Genomic DNA, 27,203 nt, shown 5'->3' with positions numbered 1-27,203 from the left:
CTTGAATGAGAAGTGAAACATCTTCAAAGAAAAAAAGAAAGCCCAGTTGCCTCCTAAAAAAGCACCTTTGGGACAACCATGACCTGGATGGCTGAGAATCTCTATAGCATTTCAGTTACACTGCAGAGACTACAAATTCTCCTTTCCATATGGAAACTTAGCAACTTACCTACAGGACTTGTTGAAACTCTCTGAGGTGGTCGGAACCCTGGAGCCTTAGAGTTATCAGGATGTACACTTTCCATGTGCCCCAATACAGAGTTACTTAAGAAAGTAGACTGGACAGTGAAAGATTGATCTGCTGCTGCTCGTGTGGACAGTGGGCAATCTCCCCATCCTTGGTTAGCTGGCATCTGGTTACTATCAAAAAGACTACTAAAATGATTAAAGAGTGTTGCTGGCCCAAAGGTAGGAGGCAAAGGCTTGTTTGATGGATTAATATGCATCTGAGAACCATTCATAATGTTCATGGGTGATGATAAGTGAACTGTAGTAGACGGACCTTGAGACGGTGTTAAAGGTACGGCATTTGTAACAAAAACAGACTGGGTTTCTTGATGGAGATTTGCATTTGGTACCATTGAATAAAAAGAACCTCTAGGTTGCATTCTGTGAGAAACTCTTGGTGCTGGTACAGCTAACTGAGGTAAGTTACCATTGTCCTGATTTTCCGAAGCAACCGATCTAGGTGATGATAAAGTTAATGGAGTGGATTCTGAACTTGAAGAAAAAGGCATAGTTATGGGAGGACTTAATTCAGGCATATTAGCTGGCAGTGTTTCATTTGGGACATTATCTGGAGGTGCAGGACTGCTGGATGTGCATGACTCTAGGACTCCTGGGCTGCTGCAAGATGTGATACTGCTGCTAGTAGCAACTGATGATGACACACATGCAATGCCAACAGATTGTTCTGGCGCTGATGCCTTTTCTTTGGGTACTGAAACAGAAGGAATAGCATCTGGTTTAAGTGCAGATTGCTGTGCCTGTGGAACATTAGAGAGTAGAAATGTAGTGGGAACATTCCCAGTATTTTCATGTGCAGGAGAAGTTGAAGGTAGTGTGCTACATGTTGTTGTCACAGTTGAGATTGCTGTCGTCATGGTACTTGTTTTAGGAATGCAAGCAAACAGCTGCTTCCTGACTGATGATGGAGTCCGATTATTTGTCACACAAAGTGGCTGAGAGGATGGAACTGCTGAAGAGACACTACCAGGACTGCTAGAAGCTAAACCTGTAGGTTCAGACTGTAAAATACTACCATTCTGGTTACCTATGCGATTTGAATTGTTATGCTTTGGAGAGCTATTTGTGCTGCCTGGGTTAACTGGTCTCACTGGGAATGGTCCCCAAGTATTTGGAGATGTTGAAAATGTGCCTCCAAACTGGGCCATAGGTAAACGAGGATGTCGAATGTGTTGCATAGTTTGAGCAGCCAATAAAGCAAAGTGAGGATGGGAATAAGCTAAAGGTAAAGAGACTGGAAAAGAAGAGCGCACATTTGCTGGGACATTTTTGCTTAATTTGTTAGCAGACTGGAAAGTAGATAGTGTTGACGACTGAGACGTGACAAGAGATGAAGCTCCAATAGAAAATGAGTTTTTGTTTGAAGCTGAAGCAGTACTGACGCCAGATGAAAAATTGGTATGGATTGATTTAGTGCTGGAAACAGGTGTTCTTATATGAGTTTTAGGAATTAAATCTTCCAGTTCCTTAGCAGGATCTTGAATAAGGGCATTAATAAGTTGTACTGCATATCTTGTTGATTCTGTTCCACCCCTGAAACAGAGAAAGTTATGTCATTTGTAAAACACAATTCTTATTTAGTGCAATTTAATCCAACTGAAAATCAAAGCAAAATTTTATGAACTCTACCTTATGGTGATCATTCTTTCTCCATTTTTATCTTTTTGCTTGTCCACATCAATGTGAGCACCAGTAACATCCTGAATTGCTGTGATATTGCACCCACCTCTTCCCATTATTCGAGACACAACCGATGCTGGAACAGACAGCTTTTTTGACCTAAACATTAAAGGTTGCAATTATTATTATTATTATTATTATTATTATTACTATTACTATTACTATTACTATTACTATTACTATTATTATTATTATTATTATTATTATTATTATTATTATTATTTCAATTTATATACCGCCCTTCTCCTATTGGACTCAGGGCGGTGCACAGCCAAGGATAAAAAACATACCAATACAAAATTTAAAATCAATTAAAAGAATTATACAGTTTAGGCCCACAATTTAAAACAATCCAATTAAAACCCAATTTACACTTAAAAAGCTAAAAAGAGCTAAAAAAAAAAAAGGGGGGGGGAGGGTTTCACGCCAGCCCTGCTTGATGGAAAAGAAAAGTTTTTAGGGCATGGCGAAAGGCCCGGAGATCTGGTATCCTTCGTATCTCCGGGGGCAAATCGTTCCAGAGGGCAGGTGCTGCCACAGAGAAGGCCCTCCTCCTAGGGGTCGCCAGCCAACATTGCCTGGCTGACGGCACCCTGAGGAGTCCCCCTCTGTGGGAGCGTACTGGTCGGTGGGAGGCTATCAGCGGCAGAAAGCAGTCTTGCAAATACCCAGGTCCAATGCCATGGAGCACTTTAAAGGTGGTGACCAGCACCTTGAAGCGCACCCAGAAGACCACTGGAAGCCAATGCAGCTTGCGCAGGAGAGGCATCACATGGGGAGCGCCCTCTTGCTCCCATAATCCCCTGCACGGCCGCATTCTGCACCAGTTGGAGCCTCCGGGTGCTCAAGGGGAGCCCCATGTAGAGAGCATTGCAGTAGTCCAGGCGGGAAGTGACGAGCGCCTGAGTGACTGTGTGTAAGGAGTCCCGATCCAGAAAGGGCCGCAACTGGCGAATCAGGCAGACCTGATGAAAAGCCCCCCTGGCCACGGCTGTCATATGCTCTTCCAAAGACAGCCGTGTATCCAGGAGGATGCCCAAGTTGTGAGCCCTCTCCATGGGGGCCAATGATTCGCCCCCAATAGCCAGCATTGGCACCAGCTGGCTATATTGGGACGCCGGAAGCCACAGCCACTCGGTCTTGGAAGGGTTGAGTCGAAGTCTGTTATTCCCCATCCAGATCCGCACGGCCTCCAGGCACCAGGACATCACTTCAAGGGCATCGTTGGGATGGCCTGGGGTGGAGATGTACAGCTGCGTATCATCAGAGTACTGATGGAACTCCACCCCAAAGCCATGGATGATCTCACTCAGCGGCTTCACATAAATGTTGAACAGAAGGGGCGAGAGGACCAACCCTTGCGGCACCTCACAAACGAGGCGCCTCGGGGTCAACCTCTGCTCCCCTGCCAACACCGACTGTGACTGGTCAGAGAGATAGGAGGAGAACCACCGCAAAATGGTGCCCCCCACTCCCAACGCCTCCAACCGGTGCAGCAAGATACCATGGTCGATGGTATCAAAAGCCGCTGAGAAATCTAACAGGACCAGGATAGAGGAGCAACCCCTATCCCGAGCCCTCCAGAGATCATCCACCAACGCAACCAATGCCGTTTCTGTGCTGTACCCAGGCCGGAAGCCGGACTGGAGTGGATCCAGATAGACAGCTTTATCCAGGTACCCCGGAAGCTGTCGCGCCACCACACTCTCAACAACCTTCGCCAAGAAGGGAAGGTTGGAGATCGGACAATAGTTAGCCAAAACAGCTGGGTCCAGAGCAGGCTTCTTGAGGAGGGGCCTCACCACCGCCTCTTTCAAGGTGGACGGCAAGACACCCTCCCTCAATGAAGCGTTGATAATCCCCTGGAGCCAGCCTCGCGTAACCTCCCGGGAGGCCAGCACCAACCAGGAGGGACACAGGTCCAGTAAACAAGTGGTCGCGTTCAGCCGCCCCAGTATCCTGTCCACGTCCTTGGGAGCAACAGGATCGAACTCATCCCAAATGACATTCTCAAGACCAGCACCCATCATCCCGCCTGTACCTACCCAGTCAGAGACCAGGCCTTCCTGAATCTGAGTGATTTTATCGATTTTATCAGATACTGAACAAAATCCTCAGTTATGATTGTTGTCAGGCTTTATTATTAACAAATTCTGCACTATAGATAAATGCACAATGGGGGAGGGGGGTGGACAATCTGTTGAATTTTTTAATCTATTAAATTTACAGAGCCAAACTCAAAGCACTGCTCTTTTAACTTAATAATTACTATCAAAGGTGTTTCTAGTTTTTGAAGTGAATCTTCAGTTAATTTGATTTTTTTAAAGTGATTACTACTAAAGTTAACTCATACTTAAAATTATTGAATTTTAGAAGACTAGCTCATCTCACTTCTCTTCTTTATTCCCAGCCAGGATCTTTACAGTTAATGTTCAAACTCCATAATCACTATAAATTTAAACCAAATCTCGTGGTATATACCATATAATTTGAAAGCCATACAGCTGTGAAATATCTACATACAGTCACTGCATTTCTATATGATTATATGGGACAAGAACAATGATCAAGAGACTGGAAACCAGAAGCTGCAAAAATACAAATGAAGAGGAATTTTATAGCACTCTTCAAGTAAGAGAATACCACAGCTTGATCCTTAATCCCATAAATTAGGTCAATAAGGTAGGTAAATTGAGGACCCAGTTGTGGGGGCAATAAGCTGACTTTGTATAAATATACGAAAGGATGAAGGCTATTGCTGAGCACATTGTAAGCTGCCCTGAGTCCGGAGAAGGGCGGCATATAAATCAAATTAAAAATAAATAAATAAATAAATAAATAAATAAATAAATAAATAAATAAATAAATAAATAAATAAATAAATATTTCAAAATTATAGGAAAGCAAATCTTGACTGAATGCTATGTGAGCCTTTTAATAATAAGAGTGGATCCAACATGGAACTAATTATCTAAAGAGATAATGGGTTCCTGGTTGTTGGATGTGTTCAGGATTAACATGGAAGGGTAGATTCTTATCTGAGATGATTTAGTCTATATTGTGATATTGATGTCGGTTAGATTTCATGCCTAAACCTTGTGATTCAAGAATTCTAAGAGGTTTTCAAACACTAATTTTGCCTCTGCATTCCAGATCAAGATTTTTCTTATTCTCTGAAATTTCTTACAGGTATCAAGGTTTATTACCAAACTGGAAACAAGTATTTTGAAACTGCAAATTATTTTAGACATACAGTATTTCAGAAAATTATTTGCACAATTACAATGCTATAAACAATTTCAATTTTCTATATAGCTATTGATCACATTGCCAGCAGCAGGAATACTTAAATTTTACTTTCAAAATTAAAAGGTATTCATATTACTTTTACTCATTTATTGAAATGATATTTTGCTCTAATCATTTACTCATTTCAATTTTTTAAAAAATATATTAAAAGCTTCCAACAGTTATAAAAGTTAAAATTCCCAACTATTCCTCTTACGGATTCCAAATTCTTACTCTCCTTAACTTTCATACAGTGATCTGAAAATATGATAACAGACTCTTAATGCTCCTCACTGCAATAATTGCTACGGTGCTAAACAGCATCAATATTTCAATCTTAACTTTGCTTTTTACTTATTCTTAACTCTCTTTACAGTCCAATACACAATCTTAAATTGAGTGCACCCCAGTATACCTTTTTGCGCCTGAACAGCAGCGTCCTCCCCTTTGCAACTGAAATTGTTCAACTGGAGTCGACTGTAGAGTGTTGCTAGGGGATGTCTCTTTCAAAACTCTGCCCACTTGCCTGTCAAGTAATAAAAAAAGCAGTTTCATAGGCAACAACAACAACAACAAAAAATAGACTACAGATTTTAATCCCAAAACCCAGATACAGGCATGACGGCCAGCTGGATGACTTTGGGCCAGTCACTATCTCTCCGCCTAATGAACCTCACAGGGTTGTTGATGTGGGGAAAACAGGAGGCAGGAAACCCGACCAAAAGGGGGCCAGATACCCACTTCCTTCAGAATTCTTCAAAGCACGATCTTCTCAGGAATCTTAATTAGAAAGGTAAGGCTGCAGACAGAACAAAAGTTACCTAATATGGTCAGATGCAGCAATGACTTCCTTCAGAACTTGCAAAGAATCCATTGCTCCCAGCATGCAACTGCATTGTACCTTATAGGAATATCTGGCTAGCCAGAAGCAACACTGGTCCAGTATAGAAGTGAGTGAGTTTACAATTCTAAGTATATATTTTAAGTTTACTCACTAGCAGGAGAAACTGAGCTAATATGCAACCAACATGAAATGACACACTCGCATATGAAATATGATTTCATGAAGCTGAAAACATACCTTCTTACTACTTCTTTCCATCCTTCTTCTCTCTTTTGGCCTCTTTTTGGACTAGTCAGATTCAGTTTTATATTTGGAGATGTCAGAGGCAAGGATACGGATTTATAATTTGTTGCTAAGCTTGAATTAGCTTCTCCTTCAACTCTAAACATAAAGATAATGCAGTAATTAACTATTTGTAACTAAACCCTGGAAAACATCTACTTACATGTAATAGAATTGTTTATTTTACCTTTTCTTTTTCAAATGATCATTTGTGTAATTGTACATACAGATTTCCTCTCTGGTGAAAAGAACCATTGTATAGATAGTCCTCAACTTATAAAAGTTCATTTAGTGACCATTCAAAGTTACAACAGTATTGAAAAAAGTGGCTTATGATTGTTTTTCATACTTACAACTGTTGCAGCATCCCCATGGGTCACATAATCACAATTTAGACGCTTTGCAACTGATTCATATTTATGACAGTTGTAATGTCCCAGGGACCTGTCATCATCTTTTGCGACTTTCTGACAAGCAAGTCAATAGGGATGTCAGATTCACTTAACAACTGTGTAACTAACTTAACAACTGCAATGATTCACTTAACAACTATGATAAGAAAGGTCATAAAATGAAGCAAAACTGACTTAACAAATGTCTCACTTAGCAACAGAGATTTTGAGCTCAATTGAGGTCTACTTGTACAATATTCGAAAGCTGAGATTTTTCTCATAGGACATGCAAGAAAGGCATGCCTCTTTCTACAGTACCTACTATGTAGTTACTAACTGGCACAGTGGCCTTAATGCATTATATCAATCACCAAAGAACCTGTGAGCCCATGAAATAGGCTGGAGGACTGTAATGTTTGCCCAAATGACTATTAAAAAATGTTTTAATTAAATGATTTTCTGTTTCTGTTTTTTCTGTTCTGCCTATAAATGATTTATGGTTGCCTAGAAAAATTATCTGGTGTAGGCAGAACAGTGACTGTACCTCAGTAAGTACTGTCTGACTGAAAGAGATATCACAAATACTGACATACTAAGCAGAAATGAAACTTTGACAGTGAAATTTTTACTAGATTAAGTAGCTGAATCAATACAACAGAGATTACAGTGACTCTCATGGATATGCCAGATAATTGGTACTGAGCAAATCACAAAAGCATTGCTGAACAATATATCAAAATCATTATCAAATATATCATACAGGGGAAAACTATAAGATGCCTGTCCTTCATATAATATAAAAACTGTAATATAATAAAACACCTTATACTGTAGCTTTACACTTCTTCAAAATTTTGCAAATGGCCATGCCTGCAAACTTTTCAGTAAAACTTGTTTTATAGAAACTCAGTGTTGGCTGAAAAATAAGATCTTTGGAGATATTCTGAAATATCTAAAAGAAAAAAAATTCTGCCAAGCAATTTTCTGCTAAGAGTTCAATGGTCCCTTTGTATAAGAGGTCTGAAATATTTACATTAAGGAATGTGAAGGATTACTGGGACAGAAAACACCCACTGGTGGTAATGCATGAGATCGTCTCATGAGAATACAAGGTGATGTATTTTTATTTAATCTTTCCAAACTGGTATCACGCTGAGCATGAAGAGGCAAGAATCAGATTGCTAAATGCTATTTTATTCCTGTATATGGGTTATAAAATCACAGGCTACAATTAGATGGAAAAATTTTTAAGAACTTTCTACATCTCTTTGCTGCCATTTAATGATTGGCAGCAAAAATTGTTTGCATTTCTGCAGCCCAGACATGTACCCTAAATAAGGCCACCAGAGCATTTATCTATTTAAGATGAAGAGCATGAAGGACTCTAAATTTCATAAAGACATTGGTGGAATAAAGAATAGTTTCTCCCAGATTCTTTAGCAACATCAAGCAGGGTTTTTAAAATGGGTGTAAATATTCCATAGCTCTAAAACTGTACAAAATATAACACAATTGTGTTATATAAAAGAAATCAAAATCATAAGTAATCAAGTATCCTTCTACCAAACCAAGTATCCTTCTACCAAATACTAAAGTGGGAGATAGGGGATATAGCGATCAAGCCCTTGTCATGGTCAGATCACTCCCTCCTTCGCTTTGACCTTCGAACCGCCACACCCCGCCGCAGGGAGGCGGAACCGATGAGGTGGTTCCGCCCCAGGCGCCTGATGGACCCGGATAGGTTCCAGACGGAGCTTAGGCCATTTCCTGAGACTCTGGCACACGGCTCGACTGAAGACCTAGTGGCTGCCTGGGATAGGGCGGCCGCTGGAGCTTTGGACCGGGTCGTGCCTTTGCGGCCTCTAACCCGGCGTCGATCTCACCTGGCTCCCTGGTTCACCGAGGAGCTGAGGGAGATGAAACGCCGAAAAAGACGACTGGAGAGCAGTTGAGGGCCAGCCGTTCTGAATCTGACCGAACACTGGTAAGGTCTCATATTAAGACCTACCTGGTGGCAATAAAAGTGGAAAAGTGTAACTATTTTTCCGCTCTTATTGCGTCATCAGATAATCGCCCGGCCGCCCTGTTTAGGGTGACCTGCTCCCTGCTCCACCAGGAAGCGCGGGAGGACCCCTTGGAGGGTAGAGCCGAGGACTTTGTACAATATCTGTATGACAAAATCGCTCAGATTCGGGAAAATTTGGACTCTGACTGGGTAGATTCGGGAGGGAGGATGGAGGCAAGTCTTGAGAATATTACCTGGGAAGAGTTTGATTCTGTGACTCCGGAAAACGTGGACAAGATACTGGGCAGACTGAGCGCGGCCACATGTTTATTGGACCCGTGTCCCTCCTGGCTGGTGCTGGCCTCTCGGGAGGTTACACGAGGCTGGCTCCAAGGGATTATAAATGCTTCCTTAAGAGAGGGTGCCTTCCCCGCCACCTTGAAAGAGCCGGTGGTGAAGCCTCTCCTCAAGAAGCCTTCCCTGGACCCAGCAGTGTTGGCTAATTACCGTCCAGTCTCCAACCTTCGCTTCGTTGCGAAGGTTGTTGAGAGTGTGGTAGCGCGACAGCTTCCTCAGTACTTGGATGAATTGGCTTATCTAGATCCGTTCCAGTCGGGCTTCAGGCCTGGATACAGCACGGAAACGGCATTGGTCGCATTGGTAGATGATCTCTGGAGGGCCCGGGACAGGGGTTGCTCCTCTGTCCTGGTCCTATTAGACCTCTCAGCAGCTTTTGAAACCATTGACTATGGTATCATGTTGCACCAGTTGGAAGAGTTAGGGGTGGGGGGCACCGTGTTGCGGTGGTTCTCCTCCTTTCTCTCTGATCGGTTGCAGTCTGTTTTGATAGGGGGGCAGAGGTCGACCCCGAGGTCCCTTGTATGTGGGATGCCACAGGGGTCGGTTCTCTCACCCCTTCTGTTCAACATTTATGTGAAGCCGCTGGGTGAGATTATCCGTGGTTTTGGGGTGAAGTAACATCAGTATGCTGATGATACTCAGCTATACATCTCCACCCCGGACCACCCCAATGATGCCCTTAAAGTGATGTCCCGGTGCCTGGAGGCTGTACGGATCTGGATGGGGAGGAACAGACTCAGGCTCAACCCATCCAAGACCCAGTGGCTGTGGTTTCCAACGTCCCGATATAGTCAGTTGGTGCCATCACTGACTATTGGGGATGAGTCATTGCCCCCCACGGAGAGGGTTTGCAACTTAGGCGTCCTCTTGGACTCACGGCTGTCTTTAGAAGAACACTTGACGGCTGTGGCCGGGAGGTCTTTTTATCAGGTTCGCCTGATACGCCAGTTGCGTCCCTTTCTGGATCGGGACTCGTTAAATACGGTCACTCATGCCCTCGTCACTTCACGCCTGGACTACTGTAATGCTCTCTACATGGGGCTCCCCTTGAGGAGCACCCGGAGGCTCCAGCTGGTCCAGAATGCGGCCGCGCAGGTAGTTATGGGAGCAGCATGGCGCTCCCATGTGGCTCCCCTCCTGCACGAGCTGCACTGGCTCCCTGTGGTCTTCCGGGTGCGCTTCAAGGTCTTAGTTACCACCTTTAGAGCGCTCCATGGCTTAGGACCGGGGTTCCTAAGAGACCGCCTTCTGCCACCAATAGCCTCTCACCGCCCAGTATGCTCCCATAGAGAGGGGCTTCTCAGGGTGCCGTCAGCCAAACAGTGTCGACTGGCAGCCCCCAGGGGGAGGGCCTTCTCTGTGAGGGCACCCACCATCTGGAACGAGCTCCCCCCAGAGATACAGAAGATTCCGGATCTGCGCACTTTCCGCCGTGCCCTCAAAACATTCCTGTTTCAGCAGGCCGGCCTGGCCTAACTTTCCCTTTATATTGCTTTTGATTTTATTTTAAACTGGGATGTCTTGAATTATCTAGGACCAGAGTGTTTATATATTTTAATTGGTTTTTTTTTAAACGTTTGTATTACATGTATTTTTATCATATATATATATATATATATATATATATATATATATATATATATATATATATATATATATGTCTTCGATTACAAATATATTTCAGGCAGAAATACAAGAAATATTTAACCGTAAATATATTTTTATATCAAGTTATCTGTAGATTTTTTTTTTTTAGTCACATCAGAAGTTAATAAAACTGCAGTTCCTGGAGTTCCGAAGGAAGAAATGATGGATTAAAGATGGCTCTGTGTAAAGTGGAGCCGATGCATGAAGAAAATGGGAGATCACCCACAAGTACTACAGAGAATTGCTCTCATGAGACCACCACAAGACAGCAGTCTTTGACAGGTTTGAGCACCCTGGGAGGGAATAGCATCCTGCTCAAACCACAGCCAGCAACTTTAAAAGGACACTTAAGTTTGCATACTTCCTTTTCAAATCACATTAGGAAATCAATTTTATCTACTCATTAGAAATCTTTGGATTTATAACTGGATGAGTCTACCTTCAATCTAATGAAAGACAAAATTACAATCTTAAAACTTTAAAAAGTTGAAATAAAAATTAGCAAAAAGTTAATTAGGACCTTGATTTCAGAAAGTTACAAATGGAGACCGTTAGTAGACTTTTACTGACACCAGGACTGAAATGATGGGACACAGGTGTGATGAAAGTTGGAAGTCCTTCCTTCCTTCCTCTCTTCCTTTTTCTTTTTTCTTTTTACTCTTTTCTCTTTTCATTTACATTAGTTTTTACTATTGTAATTATAATCTGTAATTTTTTTTAAAGCACTGTGGTTCCCAAAGTATATTGCAGCATTACAGAGCAGTATAGTGAACTCATGGTGGTGCCCCAGGATATTTAAAATTTCAAGAGAAACCCAGCAGTACAGGTAATCCTCAATTTATGATCACAATTGAGCCCAAAATTTCTGTTGCTAAGCGAGACAGTTGTTGACTTTTGCTCCATTTTTTTGCCACAGGTGTTAACTTAATCACTGCAGTTAAGTTAGTAACATGGTTAAGAGAATCTGGTTTCCCCATGGACTTTGCTTGTCTGAAGGTTGCAAAAGGTAATCAAATGACCTTGGAACACACTAATCATCATAAATGAGTCAGTTGCCAAGCATCTGAATTTTGATCACATGACCATGGGGATGCTGCAATGGTCATAAGTGTGAAAAATGATCATAAGTCACTTTTTTCAGTGCCACTGTAACTTCAAACAGTCACTTAACAAACTTGTTAAGTCAAGGACTATCATTTATATTGGACATTACACAAAACTGCAGTGTGATGAGACATGAAGGGTGCCATGAATGAAGGGTGTTTGGGAATCTCAGTCTTAGCATAATGCAGTAAAGATTAAATTTAATGCTTACTAGGCCAAATCCAGCAAAAGTGTATGCTGTTTTATATTAGAAGAATCGCAGTATGTTTTTCTTAATTGGTTCCTCAAATGAAAATGTTTGAAAGTTTGAAATGGAGCAACACAAAATATAAAGAAGCAGACAGAAAGAACTAAGAGTCAGGTCAAAACTTGACTGAATAACAACAACAACAACAACAACAACAACAACAACAACAACAACAACTATTATTATTATTATTATTATTATTATTATTATTATTATTATTATTATTATTATTATACAGTATAGTCTTTCTTTTCTTCAAGTTGAAAATAGATATACTGGCACATTTTGTCTTAGTCAACAATAGTTTCTGTGTGTTTATAATTAGAAAGAATTGCCAAAGTGAAATTTCATAATCAACATTTTGGGATCTATAATGTTTGAACCATTTCACTTCTAGCACCCAAAACATTAGTTGTTGTTTTTTTGGGGGGGTGGGATGCATTGAAGGTTAGAGGAGAAAGAGTCATTCTAGAGCATTAAGGAAGTTCACAAAATAAGATTCATAACTTACCTGGTTTGTACTTTGGAAACTGAGGAGTTAGTCTTATCTTCCTGAGAAGGGAGCAGTACAGAGGCATATCGCTTATCACCTGAAGAATGTGTGTCCATAGTGAAGTTCAGTTCTTGGCTTTTACCACCACTGCTGCTTTCACTATTGCAATCCGTGCTGTCTAAGTTGTCAGAATCACTATTCCCACCAGCACTACCACCTCTTGGCTCACCATTAATCTTGTTTTTATCTGCTTTTTGCTGTGCTAGAGTTATATGCTGATCTGGCAAAATTATTTGCACATTTTGAGGAGTGTCCTTCGTTTTATTCTTCTTATTTTTTCTATTTGTGCTTGGAGTTGTTATCACATTGGCTCTCTTCTTGCCAAAAGCATTTGTAAAAGTAGCTGAAGTTGCAGATATTCCAATAGTAGTTGTAGTAGTTGCACTTGGAGGCTCTAAAGGAATTTCTGAATCAACTAAAACAAGCACATTATAAAAGTTTAGACATTTGATAGTTAGAAAAGTGACTTTTAGAAATATAATACAGACTGCATTGTTTTGTACCATAGTGTCCAAAGTGGAATATTTTTCTCTAACTTAAACCAGACTCTAAAGATCCTGGTACTTGATCCTGAAATAGCTAAACCAGACTAAACTTGGTTAATAACTGGATGGAGACCACCAAAATTTAGATGGTAATTTAGGCTGCTGATCTGAAAAAACAAATACCCCAAAATATGGCAATGGCAAATCACTTCTACATTGTTGGGAAGAAAACTATATGGATGTATACATGAGAATTTAGTGGATTTTGGGGGAACTTCGCTTTTTAATATGACCTTGAATGGAAATGGAAAGCATAAAGGTCATTTTTCTGAAAACGTGTTACTTAAGAAGGTTTTATATTTATCAGAAGACCAATATAAGGGTAAGAAATTGAAAACAAAATGAAAGTTTATGAAAACTGACAATTAAAAATGCATTGTATTACTGGAAGTGAGAAATAAATAATTAAGCCAGAAAATTTAGGGCAGAAGGTACAACTCATAACAGGGAGAAAAAAAAGCATTATTTGGATTTATTTTTTAAACTTAGTCCAAAATGGGAAACTGCTCTAATATTCCCTTTGTTCTTAGAATTTCAGAAGAGCTGCAGCAAGGATTCACATTACTCATACTATAGAAAGATATGCTAGGGTGGTTTCCAGCCACTATGGTCATATAAAAATTTTATCAGGTCACGAGTATCCTGAGAAAGCAGTATCACACAAATTGGGAAATATTTAACACAGCAAAACATCTCTGTCTGAAAGACCAAGATCAGTGATGGCGAACCTATGGCACGCGGAGCCATATCTATGGGCACGTAAGCTGTTGCCCTAGCTCAGCTCCGACACACATGTGCGCACTGGCCAGCTGATTCTCGGTGGCCCCGCCCCTGCTGATCTTCTCCTCCCAGGAGTCTCCACGCAGTCCATTTTGGATGCCAGGTAAGTATAAGGCTTGCATGGAGGCTCTGGGAGGGATGAGGGAGGCTGTTTTCGGCCTCCCCACGCTCCATGAAAGCTTCTGGAGCCTTGAGAGGGCAAAAAACGGGCCTACCGGAAGTCTGGAAATGGGCATTTCCAGCCTCTGGAGGCTTCAGGGAGGCTTCAGGTCGTGCATGCATGCGCGGGGCGGGCATTGAATTATGGGTATGGACACGCATGTGCGCGACCTCCCCCCCGCTCCCCTTGCTTTTGGCACGCGACAGCAAAAAGGTTAGCCATCACTGACCTAGATAAACTGTTACATAAGAAATATGAGAAATACACTATATAACTGATGGTAGTTTAGCAAGCAATATGATGCAAAAGATGCTTTCCTATTCTAATGACTTGCCATTTACATTTCAGGGTGTATAGGTACATTTAAGAATACATAATTTAAACCAAGGGCTAAATGTTTGGTTCCCAAATAATGGAAATATGTTTGGAATTGCAGTCCATCAACATCAGAATGCCATTTATGATTTCAAGAGAGTATGAATTGCGCCCCTCACCATCGTCATCATTTTCCTCTTCCTCTTCATCCTCTTGAAGCTCTAGCGTTTCCTTTGGTTTGTGTTCCTCATCTTCCTCTTGTTTTCTTTTCTGTTCTTCTTTTTTCTTCTTTCTCTTTTCTTTTCTCTTCTCTCTTTTTGCGGCAAGAGCCTGCTTTCTACTCTCTTCTCTTGACTATAAAAATTGACAATGTATAGTATATATTGATACTAAGAATTGTTTCTTAATGTTTTCAATGTAATGCAAACACAAATAGGTGAAGAGTGTGGGATTATTCCCATTTATTTCCCTTTGTTCAACAAACCATACAGCAGTTATGTTAGCCTCTCAAGTATTGGTTACAGGTTATGTATTTGTTTAAGTATATTCCCCACTTCCCCACAAATTTTCATTTCCAGTTTTTCTTCACAAAAATAAATGTCTGTAATCTTTTGGTCTTAGAGATAGCGACTGACTTAGAAACAATTGGTAAATATTCATAGCTAAGAGTGGATTTGTATCTGAGTCTTCCTGACTGTATCTTAAATGAGGTATTCCTAGATCTTTTCTGTGACTTCCCCTTCAATAATAAAACAATTTCATTCGAGTTAAGGCTGGGATTTAAACAAATAAAAAACTTCCTTTAATAATTAAATCTATACAAAATAAAAAGCAATAGAAACTTGTAATTTCATGACATGAAACTTTTTCACTGGAAATAATACATCCAGTTTTTCATCATAAAGGAAGATTTGTATTTTCCCATCTTATTCTTGGAATTTTGGGAGTCAATGTCCACACATTTATACCCCATTTTCCCCAAAATAAGACATCCCCTGATAATAAGCCCAATTGGGCTTTTGAGCGCATGGCAATAAGGCCAAGCACTTATTTCAGGGTTCAAAAAAAAATATAAGACAGGGTCTTATTTTCGGGGAAACACGGTAGTTGCTGAGTTGAGAAACGCTATTTTATTTCATATTTTTCCCTTAAAGCAGCAACTATAGAAAATTCTGATTTTGTTACTGGCTTGTTCAGGCTGTGCAGGAGAAAATTCTGTTAGCCTCCATACACTAACTTGGAGTCTATAATGGTTAACAAGGCTGTCAGGATTTTGAGGTAGAACAAATGCTTGCGTACAAACAGAAATTCAAGTTAGTGTGTGTACAAGCCATCGAACTGTGCCCCAAGATTTACTTGGGACTTATTAATATATGTTTATGAATTAGTTCAGATTTACATTCTAATGAAGCTTATTTAATCAGCTTTTCTGAGACAATCAAGTTTTGCTTAAAATTTTAAGTTAATTTTTTCAATTACACACTTATTTTTTTAGTAACAAAAAAATTGCAGCTTAAAATTTTGATTGCTGGATGTTCATAAAAGTCCATCAAGGTACTGATAATATATGCTGTCTTAGTTCTTACGTTTCTTCATGTTTAGGTTGGGAGTATATTTAATTATACTTTCACAATAAATGCCATGTATTCTAATGTTAAGTTTGTTCTTTTGTCTTGTTTTTATTCTATTCTATAACATGTTTAGAGTCATTTTGTGATCAAGGTGGCATGTAAATTAATAAGATATATGAATAAAATATTACCCATCTAACAATTTTCTTTGTTAGGGACAATTTTAAGAGATATTGTAGCTATTAGTGCAGAATATAATTTTTGTTGAATAAAGTATAAAAGAAAAAGAATACATTATTCAGTCTCAGATTTTCTATTGCATCTATGGTATCAAAATATAATGGCTTTTCACTATTCAGGTAAATGACCACAATTCGTTGAGCAAAGCAGACATTAAGCAAAATGTCATGTGACTGCTTTGTTCAACAAACTTGATATTGATACTCTTGGTTGCAGTTATTAAGCAAGCTTGGGGTTGTTAAGACCTTCTTATTCCACCAGGCGGGCCTGGCCTAACTTTCTCCCTCTTTTTAAATAATTTTTAATATTTTTAAATATTTTTAATATTCAAAGTTTAATTTGTTTTAAATTGATTGGGGATTTTTAATCTGTCTGGGCCAAACTATTTAATTCGATTTTATTTCTGCTTTTTAAATTTTGTGTATGTATTTTATTGTTGGCTGTTCACTGCCCTGTGTCCTTCGGGAGTAGGGCGGTATATAAATCAAATAAAAGTAAAAGTAAAGTAAAGTTAACCGGAGTTCATAGTAAGTACACTCAGAATAGGCTAACTGTTCTCTCTCCATCTAGGAGGTAAAAATTCGCTGTGCTGAAATTCAAGTCAGATTTTCAGCCCACGAGGGGAAAGACACTTGCACATGGCATGCACAGGACCTCCCCTCCTTCCCTGATGCACCCCACATGGCTTACCTGCCTTTTCGCTGAGGAGATGAAAATCCTCCCTGCCAAAACCCAGGATTTTCAGCTCCTGAATAGAGATGCTGAAACAGCCTGCGTAAGGCCTCCAGAGCATCCTCCATCCATCTTGAAGCTGCCTGTGCTCACTTTACTGAGCTGCCTCTGTTCAATGACTGAAAATCCTACTTGCATTTTGGCTCCCTCAAATCTCTGGGGGCTGGCTGAAAGAACTGCCTGCTGAAGAATTTCATCTCAGTGCAAGCAAGCATGGAGTTGAAATCCTTTGAGAATTACCGTATTTTTCAGAGTATAAGATATACTTTTTTCCCTCCTAAAAGAGGGTAGAAATGTTGGTGTGTCTTATACACCAAATACAGCCATTTTTGGCCTCCCGAAGCCCCATCCCGCTTGTCCCATTTTTGCAAAATATGGGCCTGTTTTTCACAAAAACAGGGTGCGCAAAAGGTTTGGGAGGCCTGCAGAGTGCTCCTGAAGGCTGGGGAGAGCAAAAACATCCCCATTTTTGCCCTTCCCCAGGAGCACACTGCAGGCCTCCCAAACCCTCTGCGCACCCCGTTTTTGTGAAAAACAGGATGCGCAGAGGGAGGCTTGCAGAGTGCTCCTGGGGGCCAGGGAGGGCAAAAACCTTTTTAAAAAACCTATCTCTTCAAAATCTTGGTGCATCTTATACTCCGAAAAATACGGTAACTCTTTCAGTCAGCCCCCAGAGACAAAAGGGAGTCCTCTTGGCAGGCAACAGCATCTTGCAATTTTCCCTACTGGCTTCCCTGCTGACTTTCTGGAGAAACTGGCAGAGATTGTGGGACACTTGGCAACTGTTTGTAAGGTTGCTAAGCACTTAGATCATGCCTGTTTGTCACTGTGCTTGGGTAATGTTTTGTGAGGGTCAGAAGTGTTTTACAGGCTGTAAAGCACCCTTTTCAAAGACCTTTGTTAATTCATAACATCATTAAGTAAGCAGTCATAACTCAAGGACTATCTGTAAATAGAATGTTATTTAAGAAACATGATGAAATTGTCTATCTCACCTTTTCCAAATCTAGCTCTTTCAGCAGGATGCTTGCATTCTTGTTTGCTTCAGCTGCTTGCTGGTCCTTAGCCTTCACAATGGTTTCAACACACTGATGACACTTTTTCAACAATTCCTTTTCAATTAAAAATGTTTTGCAGAAATGTAAGACAGAGAACTCAAAATATATTCACAGTAACTTGCACTAAACTAAATTTCACTATCAAATAATTAAATCAATTCAAATCAATTAACATTACTCCACAAATAAATAAGCCATTTAAAGCCACAGCAATTTGAAGAATTAGAAAGAGGTATGTATAACTCATCAAAGATATAAATATCTGTGAAGTTAACTATCTAGTTAGGGTATGGTTTGATTCCCCCCTCCTCCCTTCAAAAGGGAAGGGATTCAGGTAAAAGTTTTAAAAGTCAGGTAAAATCAAAATTATCTTTAGTAACTAAAAGAGCATTGTATATTTAATGTACATTTTAATGCTCTGGTTTCTCTAAGGCAGGGGTGTCAAACTCAATTTCATGGAGGGCCACATCAAGGCTATGGTTGACCTCGGGGGGGGGGACAGGGGGGTAGTGGTGGTGGTTGTGGCTGACTGGGTGGGCATGGCCAGTTTGACCACTGCTCACTGGGCATGGCTAGCTTGATACCGTTCACTAGGTGTGGCCAGCTGGGTGATCATGTGATTGAGCTGAGATGGCTTGTTAGCCCCAAGCCAGAGAGACAGATAGAGCTGATCATTTCTCTAGCAGCTTTTCCCAAGCTTGGCCACTTTAAGCTATGTGGACTTCAACTCCCAGAATTCTCCCTACTAAACTGGCTAGGAGATTTTGGGAGTTGAAATCGACATAGCTTAAAGTTGCCAAGGTTAGGAAACACTAAAGTTACAAAATGAACAGAGAGGGTCTCTCTGTGTGAATCAGTTTATCAGCAAAATATTTGGAGATACCTGGCTTTTTAACCTCGCCTCCTGGCTGCTCACTGGCCTGGCCTTCCAAAGGGGGTGGGGGGTGGGGTGGATCGGCACTTCCTTTGATGGCTGGCTCTGCAGAAGGAGACCCCCTTCCCTTCCCCACCAGAGGCACTTCCCCCAGCCTTCACCCAAAGCCCCGCACCAGGAGGCTGAAACAGACCCCAAGTAGGAATTTCTCCCCCCCTCTGACCCACACAAAAAGACCTAGAAGGGGGAGACTCTCTGCAGCAAATAATTTTTCTGTGGATCACCAAAATTTTCTCGCGGACCACCAATGGTCCATGGACCACCAATTGGTGACCGCTGCTCTAGCCGATAACTGCTTACAGTTACAGAGGCCTTTAGGAAAGGCCTCTCTATCCGACAACAGCTCCTGATCGATCTGGAGCTCTGTTATCAGCTACAGAGGCCTTCAGCAAAAGAAATGGGGCGAGGTGTGTGAGGCCTGACTGCAACTATCCAAAGGTAAGTAGTAGGGCAGCTCCACTCCCCCATCCCTACCCTAGTTTAATTTTTACCCATGCACCCTGGAGTGGGCGGGGTCTTAATTAGGGCTTATTTTTTTGTGGGGGTAGGACGTATATTGGGCGCACATGTAAAAATCAAGCTAAGACTTACTTTCTGAGTAGGTCATATTTTCGGGGAAACACAGTAGGCCTGATGCTTTATTTTTGCATGCATGCCCGCCAGGCTGGGGTGGGTTTGGCCAAAGCAACGTGGGCCAGCCCCATTTCCCAGGACAGCCCCACGGGCCAGATCCAACCACATCGTGGGTGGGATGCAGCCCGCAGGCCTTGAGTTTGACACCCCTGCTGTAAGGAATTCATTCTTGTGGTGTAAAAGGGAATGTTAATATTCAGTGCAAACTACAAATGAGGATGTACGATTAAGCCCTTCCAGAAAGTTTATAAATGACAGCTGCTAAATAAAACTAATAAAATGATAACACTTTATTAACTTTTCTCTTGGAAGTAAGCTATCCAGCCCAAGGAATGTTTAGCTGAGGAACTACAAAGGAATAGTAGGACTATAAGCAAGATCACATGCAGAAAGCATTGTGCAAAAAGACAATGACAAAACATGTCTACACTATTATAAAGATAACTGCATGAATGTATCCATTAAGTCATGAAGTGTTGATTTTGATTTGAAAGCTTAAACTTTTAAAATAAGGTTTCTCTTTTCTTCTTTCTTGGTTGAGGCACGTATCTTTGCCCCATTGTCCAGTTTTATAGAATCATAGCTGATAACCCGGCGTTGCCCAGTTATTTCTATATCCCAATTCTGAAATTGCTTGAGGCGTTCCAGAATTATGTTGGAACAAACACACACACCTAGGGGTGCTAGGGGTGTCTTACCCCCATAGTATTTGTTTCCAGGGAGTAAGTCATCTGTGTTACCAAGTTTGGTTGAAATTGCTCGAGGCGTTCCAGAGTTATGCTAGAACATACATACATACATACATATAGTCTTTTTCATATATATAGACAGATAGAAGAAGATGAAAGGTACCTTGGAGGTCTTCTAGTCCAACCTCCTATCCAAGGCAGGAATCATTTTATCATCCCAGATAAATGTTTTCAAATCTTTTCTTGAAAACCTCCAGGAAGAGAGCACCCACAACTCTTCCGAAAGTATATTGAATTAGCTCTATATATGGTAACTACTACAGAAAATTTACATGCACTGAAAAGGCTCTCTGATGCCTTCAATGGAAGAATAATTAACCAAACTGTGGAAATATGCCTTGATGTCTGATATAACTTTCTTCCTTAAAAGTAAATCGCTCATAGATTTCTACTCAAACAGGAAGCTATTCTCTTAGATTTTAATTTATTCACACCATATCTAAAATTTGGATCTACTTACAGAATCTATAATTCCGTTTTATGAGTTTAATCCAAGTCAGAATAGATTTTAATAATAAGCGTTAAGAACTTGCTATGATGTACAATTTCGTTGGCTAATTTATATTGTGTTGACGATGGCCTTTATTACTCATTAGCTTAAGTTCAATAGTCCCTTACCATGACATATACAGAGTCTCTACTTTACTATACTTTTCCTTATCACAGATCTCTATCTCTCCCCCCTTCTTTTGTGTTGTTTCTCCTAGAAGAAAGGAAAACCTAGGTGTGTACATCTGGTTTGGTGTATGAAAGCAGTTTGTGAGAAAGAATGCTTGGTGTATGCAAACAGAAAATCTATAACCGTTGATATTTATTTTATGAGCAATTTTTCTCTGTTGCTATTTAATTCAATTACATTAACAAGCTATTTTGTACAGGAAATGGCTCTTGTTGTTCAGCTATAGAATCTAAACATGGTATGGTCTGATCAGTACTAGTACAGGAGAAAACCAGGCAATTCTACAGTTGTATGTCAAATTAATACCTCAAAAGAAAATAACGACAAATTCTGTATTGTTATCAAGAAAACGAATATGGACAGAACAGAATAAGAGTTGGAAGGGACCTTGGAGGTCTTTTAGTCCAAATGCTTGCACAAGCAGGAGACCCTGTACCATTCTGGACAAATGGCTGTCTAATCTCTTCTTGAAAATGTCCAGTGATAGAGCATCTACAAGAGCCATAGCATCAAGATCATGTGAGGTGATAATACCAGTTTAAGACCACATTTGGAACATTACCTTTTCCACTTGGTGGAGCAGCAGACTAAATCGCTGTTAAATAGCACTTAGCTGCCAGCTGCCTGCAATTACTGCAAGTTCAAATCTCACCGGGCTCAAGGTTGACTCAGCCTTCCATCCTTCCGAGGTAGGTAAAATGAGGACCCGGATTGTGGGAGCAATAAGCTGACTTTGTATAAAAAAGAACACCGCTTGGGGGGGGGGGGCGAAAGCCCTACTAAGCAGGTATATAGAAAAGTATGAAGGCTATTGCTTAACGCATTGTAAGCCACTCTGAGTCTCCGGAGAAGGGCAGCATATAAATCGAAACCAATAAATAAATAAATAAATAAATAAATAAATAAATAAATAAATAAATAAATAAATAAATAAATAAATAAATAAATAAATAAATAAATAAATAAATAATAAATAAATAAATAAATAAACTGCATCGAGTTTGGTTGCCATAATATAAAAAAGATGTTGAGACTCTAGAAAAAAATGCAGAAAAGTAGGGAACTGGAGGCTAAGACATATGAAGAATGGTTGAAGGAATTGGATGTGTCTTATTTAACGAAAAGAATAAGGGGGGGGGGGGACATGATAACAGTGTTCCAACATCTAAAGGGCTGCTACAAAGGAGTGGGGGATCAACCTATTCTCCAAAGCACCTGATGGCAGAAAAAGAAGCAATGGGCAGAAACTAATCAAGAAAAACCAACCTACCCTGTTTCCCCCAAAATAAGACATCCCCTGATAATAAGCCCAATTGGGCTTTTGAGCACATGGCAATAAGGCCAAGGGTTTATTTCAGGGTTCAAAAAAATATAAGACAGGGTCTTATTTTCAGGGAAACACAGTAGAAATAAGGACAAATTTCCTGTGAGAACAATTAATCAATGGAATGTCTTGCTCCATCACTGGAGATTTTTAAGAAGAAACTGAACAGCCATTTGTGTGGAATGGTATAGGACAGTGATGGCTAACGCGTGCTGGGGGGGCATGGGGGAAGTTCGCGTGTGCCCACACCTATAATTCTATGCGCCCCGCCCTGCGCATGCAACCCCCCCTTCCCCCCCCTTGGCACGCAATGGCCCGGTGGGCCCGTTTTCTTTCTCATCTGGCTCCAGATCCTCTCTGAGCATCTGGGGAGGGCGAAAACAGCCTTTCCCATTCCCTCGGAGGCACTCTGGAGGCCTGAAACAGGCCATTTCCCAACTCCCAATGGGACAGGAAGTGAGGTTTTTTGCTGTCCCCAGCCTCCAGAGCCCTCCCCAGATGCATAGAGAGGATCTGGAGCCAGGTGAGAAAAAAAAAGGCCTTCCCCACCCCCCCCAGAGGCAGGAAACAGCCTGTTTCCCTACTTCTGGTGGGCCCAGAAGGCCCGAAAATTAACTGGCCGGTGTACGCATGTGCGCCAGAGCTAAGATGGCGTGCCCACTGATATGGCTATGCGTGCCACCTGTGACACGTGTGCAATAGATTCGCCATCACAGGTATAGGATCTCCTGCTTGAGTAGGGGTTGGACTAGAACAGGGGTCACCAACCTTTCGGACCTCAGGGACCACTAAATTCATAATTTTAAATCCTGTGACCACTAATATGAATCTAGCGCGCTGCTCGCTGAAGCGCCTGGACTCCCAGTGACGGGATGGGGCCCTTCAGGCACTTAGCTTGGCTGCCTGTTTCTGCAACCTTAGACACTCAAAAAGTCATTTGGACCCGTTTCCCACAGAAAACAAAACACCAGTATCTCTCTCTCTCATGTCTCTCTCCCCCTCATCTCTCTTTCTCTGTCTCTCTCTCTGTCTGTTTCCTCTCTCCCATATCTCTCTCTCCTCTCTCCTCTCACTCGTGCTGATTCTCCGGCGCGACCGAGGTGCGTATAGCACCAACAAGGGCTAGAAGAAACTCCCGCAAGACCCAGCAAGAGATGAAGCTTCGCTCCCGCTCTGGAATATGGAGCGAATCTCCATCCCCCGCCCTTCTCTTCTCAGGCCAGGCGAGGAGTGACTGGGAGGGCGAGGGGCAGGGACAGCCAGTGGCAGGATCATCCAACAAGAAACCACAGCAGGATGACGAAAGAGCCGCAGGTTGCCGACACCCGTTGCTTTGGCCCGCCTGCACCGCCACCCACTCTTGCCACAAGAGCACCATTATCTTGTTCTGGCCGGCGAGAGCTGCCCTACTCTTTGCATGTTCACCACCTGCAAAGTTACAAGCTGCACGTACCTCCCTCTACGGTGGAGATTTCCAGCCCCACCACGAGCTGCCTGGCCGGTCCCATAATCCAGAGCTCTAGTCAGTGTCAGCTTTGGAAGCCATATCAGGCCGGAAGCTTCCAAGCTGCCACCTTCTCATGTATGGGAAAATAGGAGGGGGGGATTTATTTGAGGGTTTTGTATTTAGACAAAATAGTATTCTTCCTGTCGGTCAAGGTCAGGACGAGCCTGCATCTGGAGAAGGAGTGGTTGGAGTGCTGTCTCGAGATGGAATGGATAGTGATTGGAGCATGTGATCGACTGATGAATGAGGGGGTGGTTTTGGGGTTTTTGATTTACTGAGGGAAAACCCGGAACTCTCAGATTCAGGTTTTCCCAAGATGTGCCAGTATACCTACTCTAATAAATGGAACTATGAGAAAATGCTTGACTCAGACTTTTTAATTGGAGCAGAGGTTTTTCTGGAACGCTGATACCAGGACTGGCTCATTGGTCATCCCATAGCAGCTCCTCCACCAGGGTGTGCTGTGGACCACCAACATTTTCTCGCGGACCACTAATGGTCCATGGACCTCCGGTTGGTGACCTCTGGACTAGATGACTTCCAAGATCCCTTCCAACTCTGTTCTTCTGTTATTTCATTTGAAAGAGATTTTATTTTTTATCTTAGCTAAATGATAGCAGCAATGCGAAAAATTGCTATACAAAACGTATATTTTACAGGTGAAGTCTCAAGTTATCTCAGTACAATTACTAGCTTCTTGGCACTCACCTTGTCTGCTATAGTTGCTATGTACCTCATGCATTCAATATCCGAAGGAAACTGGTTAACCTCTTTCACCAAAAATTGAACTACTCTCACATGACCCTAAAAAAGAATGATTTAATTATATGAAATTGGAAGCAGTTCTTCTGTAACACTTATAATATCATACTAGATTGTGCCAATTTAATATATTTCTTTTATTTTGAGTACTTTTTTTCTGCAAGTGTTAACATATCAACTTTATAGAAAACGAAAGTCTCTTATTCTACACATAGAAACTTGAATAGATAAAGAACTGGAGATTTATGCAAAATTAGAGTATTTCCATACATTATATAGAATTGGATTATCAGGACATAATACTATAATGTGCTATAACATTCTCAGTGAAAGACCCAGAGATGTATTAGGATTTTCTCAATAACAAGATCACACTAATACTTTCCAAAAGACAGCTTGCCTATCACTATTTATTTATTTAAATAAAGCTCCTGGAATAAAGTACAATAAACACATAAAAGAAAGAAATACAGGTAGTCCTCAACTTAAAACCATTTGTTTAGTGACCTTTTGAAGTTACAATGGCACTGAGAAAGGGGTTTATGATCGTTTTTCACACTTACAACCATTGCAAAATCCCAGGGTTACGTGATCAAAATTTGGACACTTGGCAACTGGCATGTATTTATGATGTTTGCAGTTGGTAACCATTTTACTAACTTAACAACTACAGTGATCCACTTAACAACTATAGCAAGAAAGATCATAAAATGGGGCAAAATTTATTTAATTTGCTTAGCAATGGAAATTTTGGGCTCAGTTGTTGTCATAAATAGAAGATTACCTATAGTACAATTCAAGTTAAACATATCCAAACAAATGAAATAAAAATATAAAATAAAAACAATAGGTAAAACATTTCAAATGAGAAGTATGACATATCTGAGAGTGAAACAGATTGTTCTGATGCACTACAGCAGGAGTGTCAAACCCGATTTCATTGAGGGCTGTATCAGGGTTGTGTTTGACGTTGGGGGGCTGGGGTGGGTGTGGCCAGCATGATGTCAGTCCTGCCAGGGGTGCCTGTGGTGGCCTGAGTGCTCTGCCAGAGAAAACGGGCAGCGTCAGCCTCCTGCAACACTCTGCCAGCAAAAATGGAGCTCTGTTTTCCTGGAAGAGGCACTGCAGGCCAGTCCTTTGCAGTTTCCAGAGCAGCCCCGAGGGCCAGATCTAAGCACCCATAGGCCAGATCCGGCCCCCGGGCCTTCAGTTTGACACCCCTGCACTACAATGATGATGTTACCTAATCTGGTAATGAAATATCTGCAAAACGGCATTGGTCACGTTGGTGGATGATCTCTGGAGGGCTCGGGACAGGAGTTGTTCCTCTGTCCTAGTCCTATTAGATCTCTCAGCGGCTTTTGATACCATCGACCATGGTATCATGCTGCAGCGGTTGAGGGGGTTAGGAATAGGGGGCACCGTTCTGCGGTGGTTCTCCTCCTTCCTCTCCGACCGCTCGCAGTTTGTGTTGGCAGGGGGACAGAGGTCGACCTCGAGGCGTCTCGCATGGGGAGTGCTGCAAGGGTCGGTCCTCTCGCCCCTCCTGTTCAACATTTATGTGAAGCCGCTGGGTGAGATCATCTGTGGTTTTGGGGTGAAGTATCATCTGTACGCTGATGATACTCAGCTGTATATCTCCACCCCAGACCACCCCAACGATGCCCTTGATGTGATGTCCCGCTGCCTGGAGGCCGTGCGGGTCTGGATGGGGAGGAACAGGCTCAGACTCAACCCCTCCAAGACCGAGTGGCTGTGGCTTCCGGCGCCCCGATATAGTCAGCAGGTGCCATCGCTGACTATTGGGGGTGAATCTTTGCCCCCCACAGAGAGGGCTCGCAATCTGGACGCACGGCTGTCTTTAGAAGAGCATATGACGGCTGTGGCCAGGGGGGCCTTTTATCAGGTTCGCCTGATTCGCCAGTTGCAGCCCTTTCTGGACCGGGACGCCCTGTGCATGGTCACTCACGCCCTTGTTACCTCCCGGTTGGACTATTGTAATGCTCTCTACATGGGGCTCCCCTTGAAGAGCACTCGGAGGCTCCAACTGGTTCAGAATGCGGTCGCGCAGGTGGTTATGGGCGCAACTCGTTGCGCCCACGTGACACCCCTCCTGCGCGAGCTGCACTGGCTCCCAGTGGTCTTCTGGGTGCGATTCAAGATGTTGGTTACCACCTTTAAAGCGCTCCATGGCATAGGACCCGGGTACCTTCGAGATCGACTTTGCCACCAATAGCCTCCCACCGACCAGTCTGCTCCCACAGAGAGGGTCTCCTCAGGGTGCCATCGGCCAAGTTATGTCGGCTGGCAACACCCAGGGGAGGGCCTTCTCTGTGGGAGCCCCAGCCCTGTGGAATGAACTGCCCCCGGAAATACGTAAGATCTCCGACCTCCGGGTGTTTCGCTGAGCACTGAAGACCCTGTTGTTTTGCCAGGCCAGGCTATCAACATAATAATTTTAAATTGGGGTATTTTAAATTTCTGGGATTTTAATTTGAGCCTAATCTATTTAATGATTTTAAATTTTAATCGTTGTTTTGTTTTGTTTTTTTAAATAGGCTGTACA

The 27,203-nt window shown here is 41.9% G+C and overlaps 1 protein-coding gene across 3 annotated transcripts in view; it reads right to left on the bottom strand.

Moving 5' to 3' along the window:
• ANKHD1 (ankyrin repeat and KH domain containing 1) overlaps nucleotides 1-27,203 on the bottom strand; it is a 170,280-nt gene that overhangs the window by 15,754 nt on the left and 127,323 nt on the right. For all 3 annotated transcript variants that reach the window (XM_070940827.1, XM_070940828.1, XM_070940829.1), the window contains 8 exons: nucleotides 24,584-24,679; nucleotides 17,987-18,103; nucleotides 14,628-14,802; nucleotides 12,607-13,063; nucleotides 6,296-6,439; nucleotides 5,630-5,740; nucleotides 1,876-2,025; nucleotides 170-1,779 (listed from right to left, as the gene is read on the bottom strand). In XM_070940827.1, coding sequence (XP_070796928.1) covers nucleotides 170-1,779; nucleotides 1,876-2,025; nucleotides 5,630-5,740; nucleotides 6,296-6,439; nucleotides 12,607-13,063; nucleotides 14,628-14,802; nucleotides 17,987-18,103; nucleotides 24,584-24,679 — 2,860 coding nt within the window. The remainder of the gene's footprint in view (nucleotides 1-169; nucleotides 1,780-1,875; nucleotides 2,026-5,629; nucleotides 5,741-6,295; nucleotides 6,440-12,606; nucleotides 13,064-14,627; nucleotides 14,803-17,986; nucleotides 18,104-24,583; nucleotides 24,680-27,203) is intronic.

Source organism: Pituophis catenifer, unplaced genomic scaffold (genome assembly GCF_029215685.1).
Source record: "Pituophis catenifer annectens isolate HBS135680 unplaced genomic scaffold, rPitCat1.0.hap2 SCAF_3, whole genome shotgun sequence".
NCBI lineage: Eukaryota > Metazoa > Chordata > Lepidosauria > Squamata > Colubridae > Pituophis > Pituophis catenifer.
Note: the sequence above shows the minus strand (reverse complement) of the source record. Positions and strands in the feature narration are given on the sequence as shown.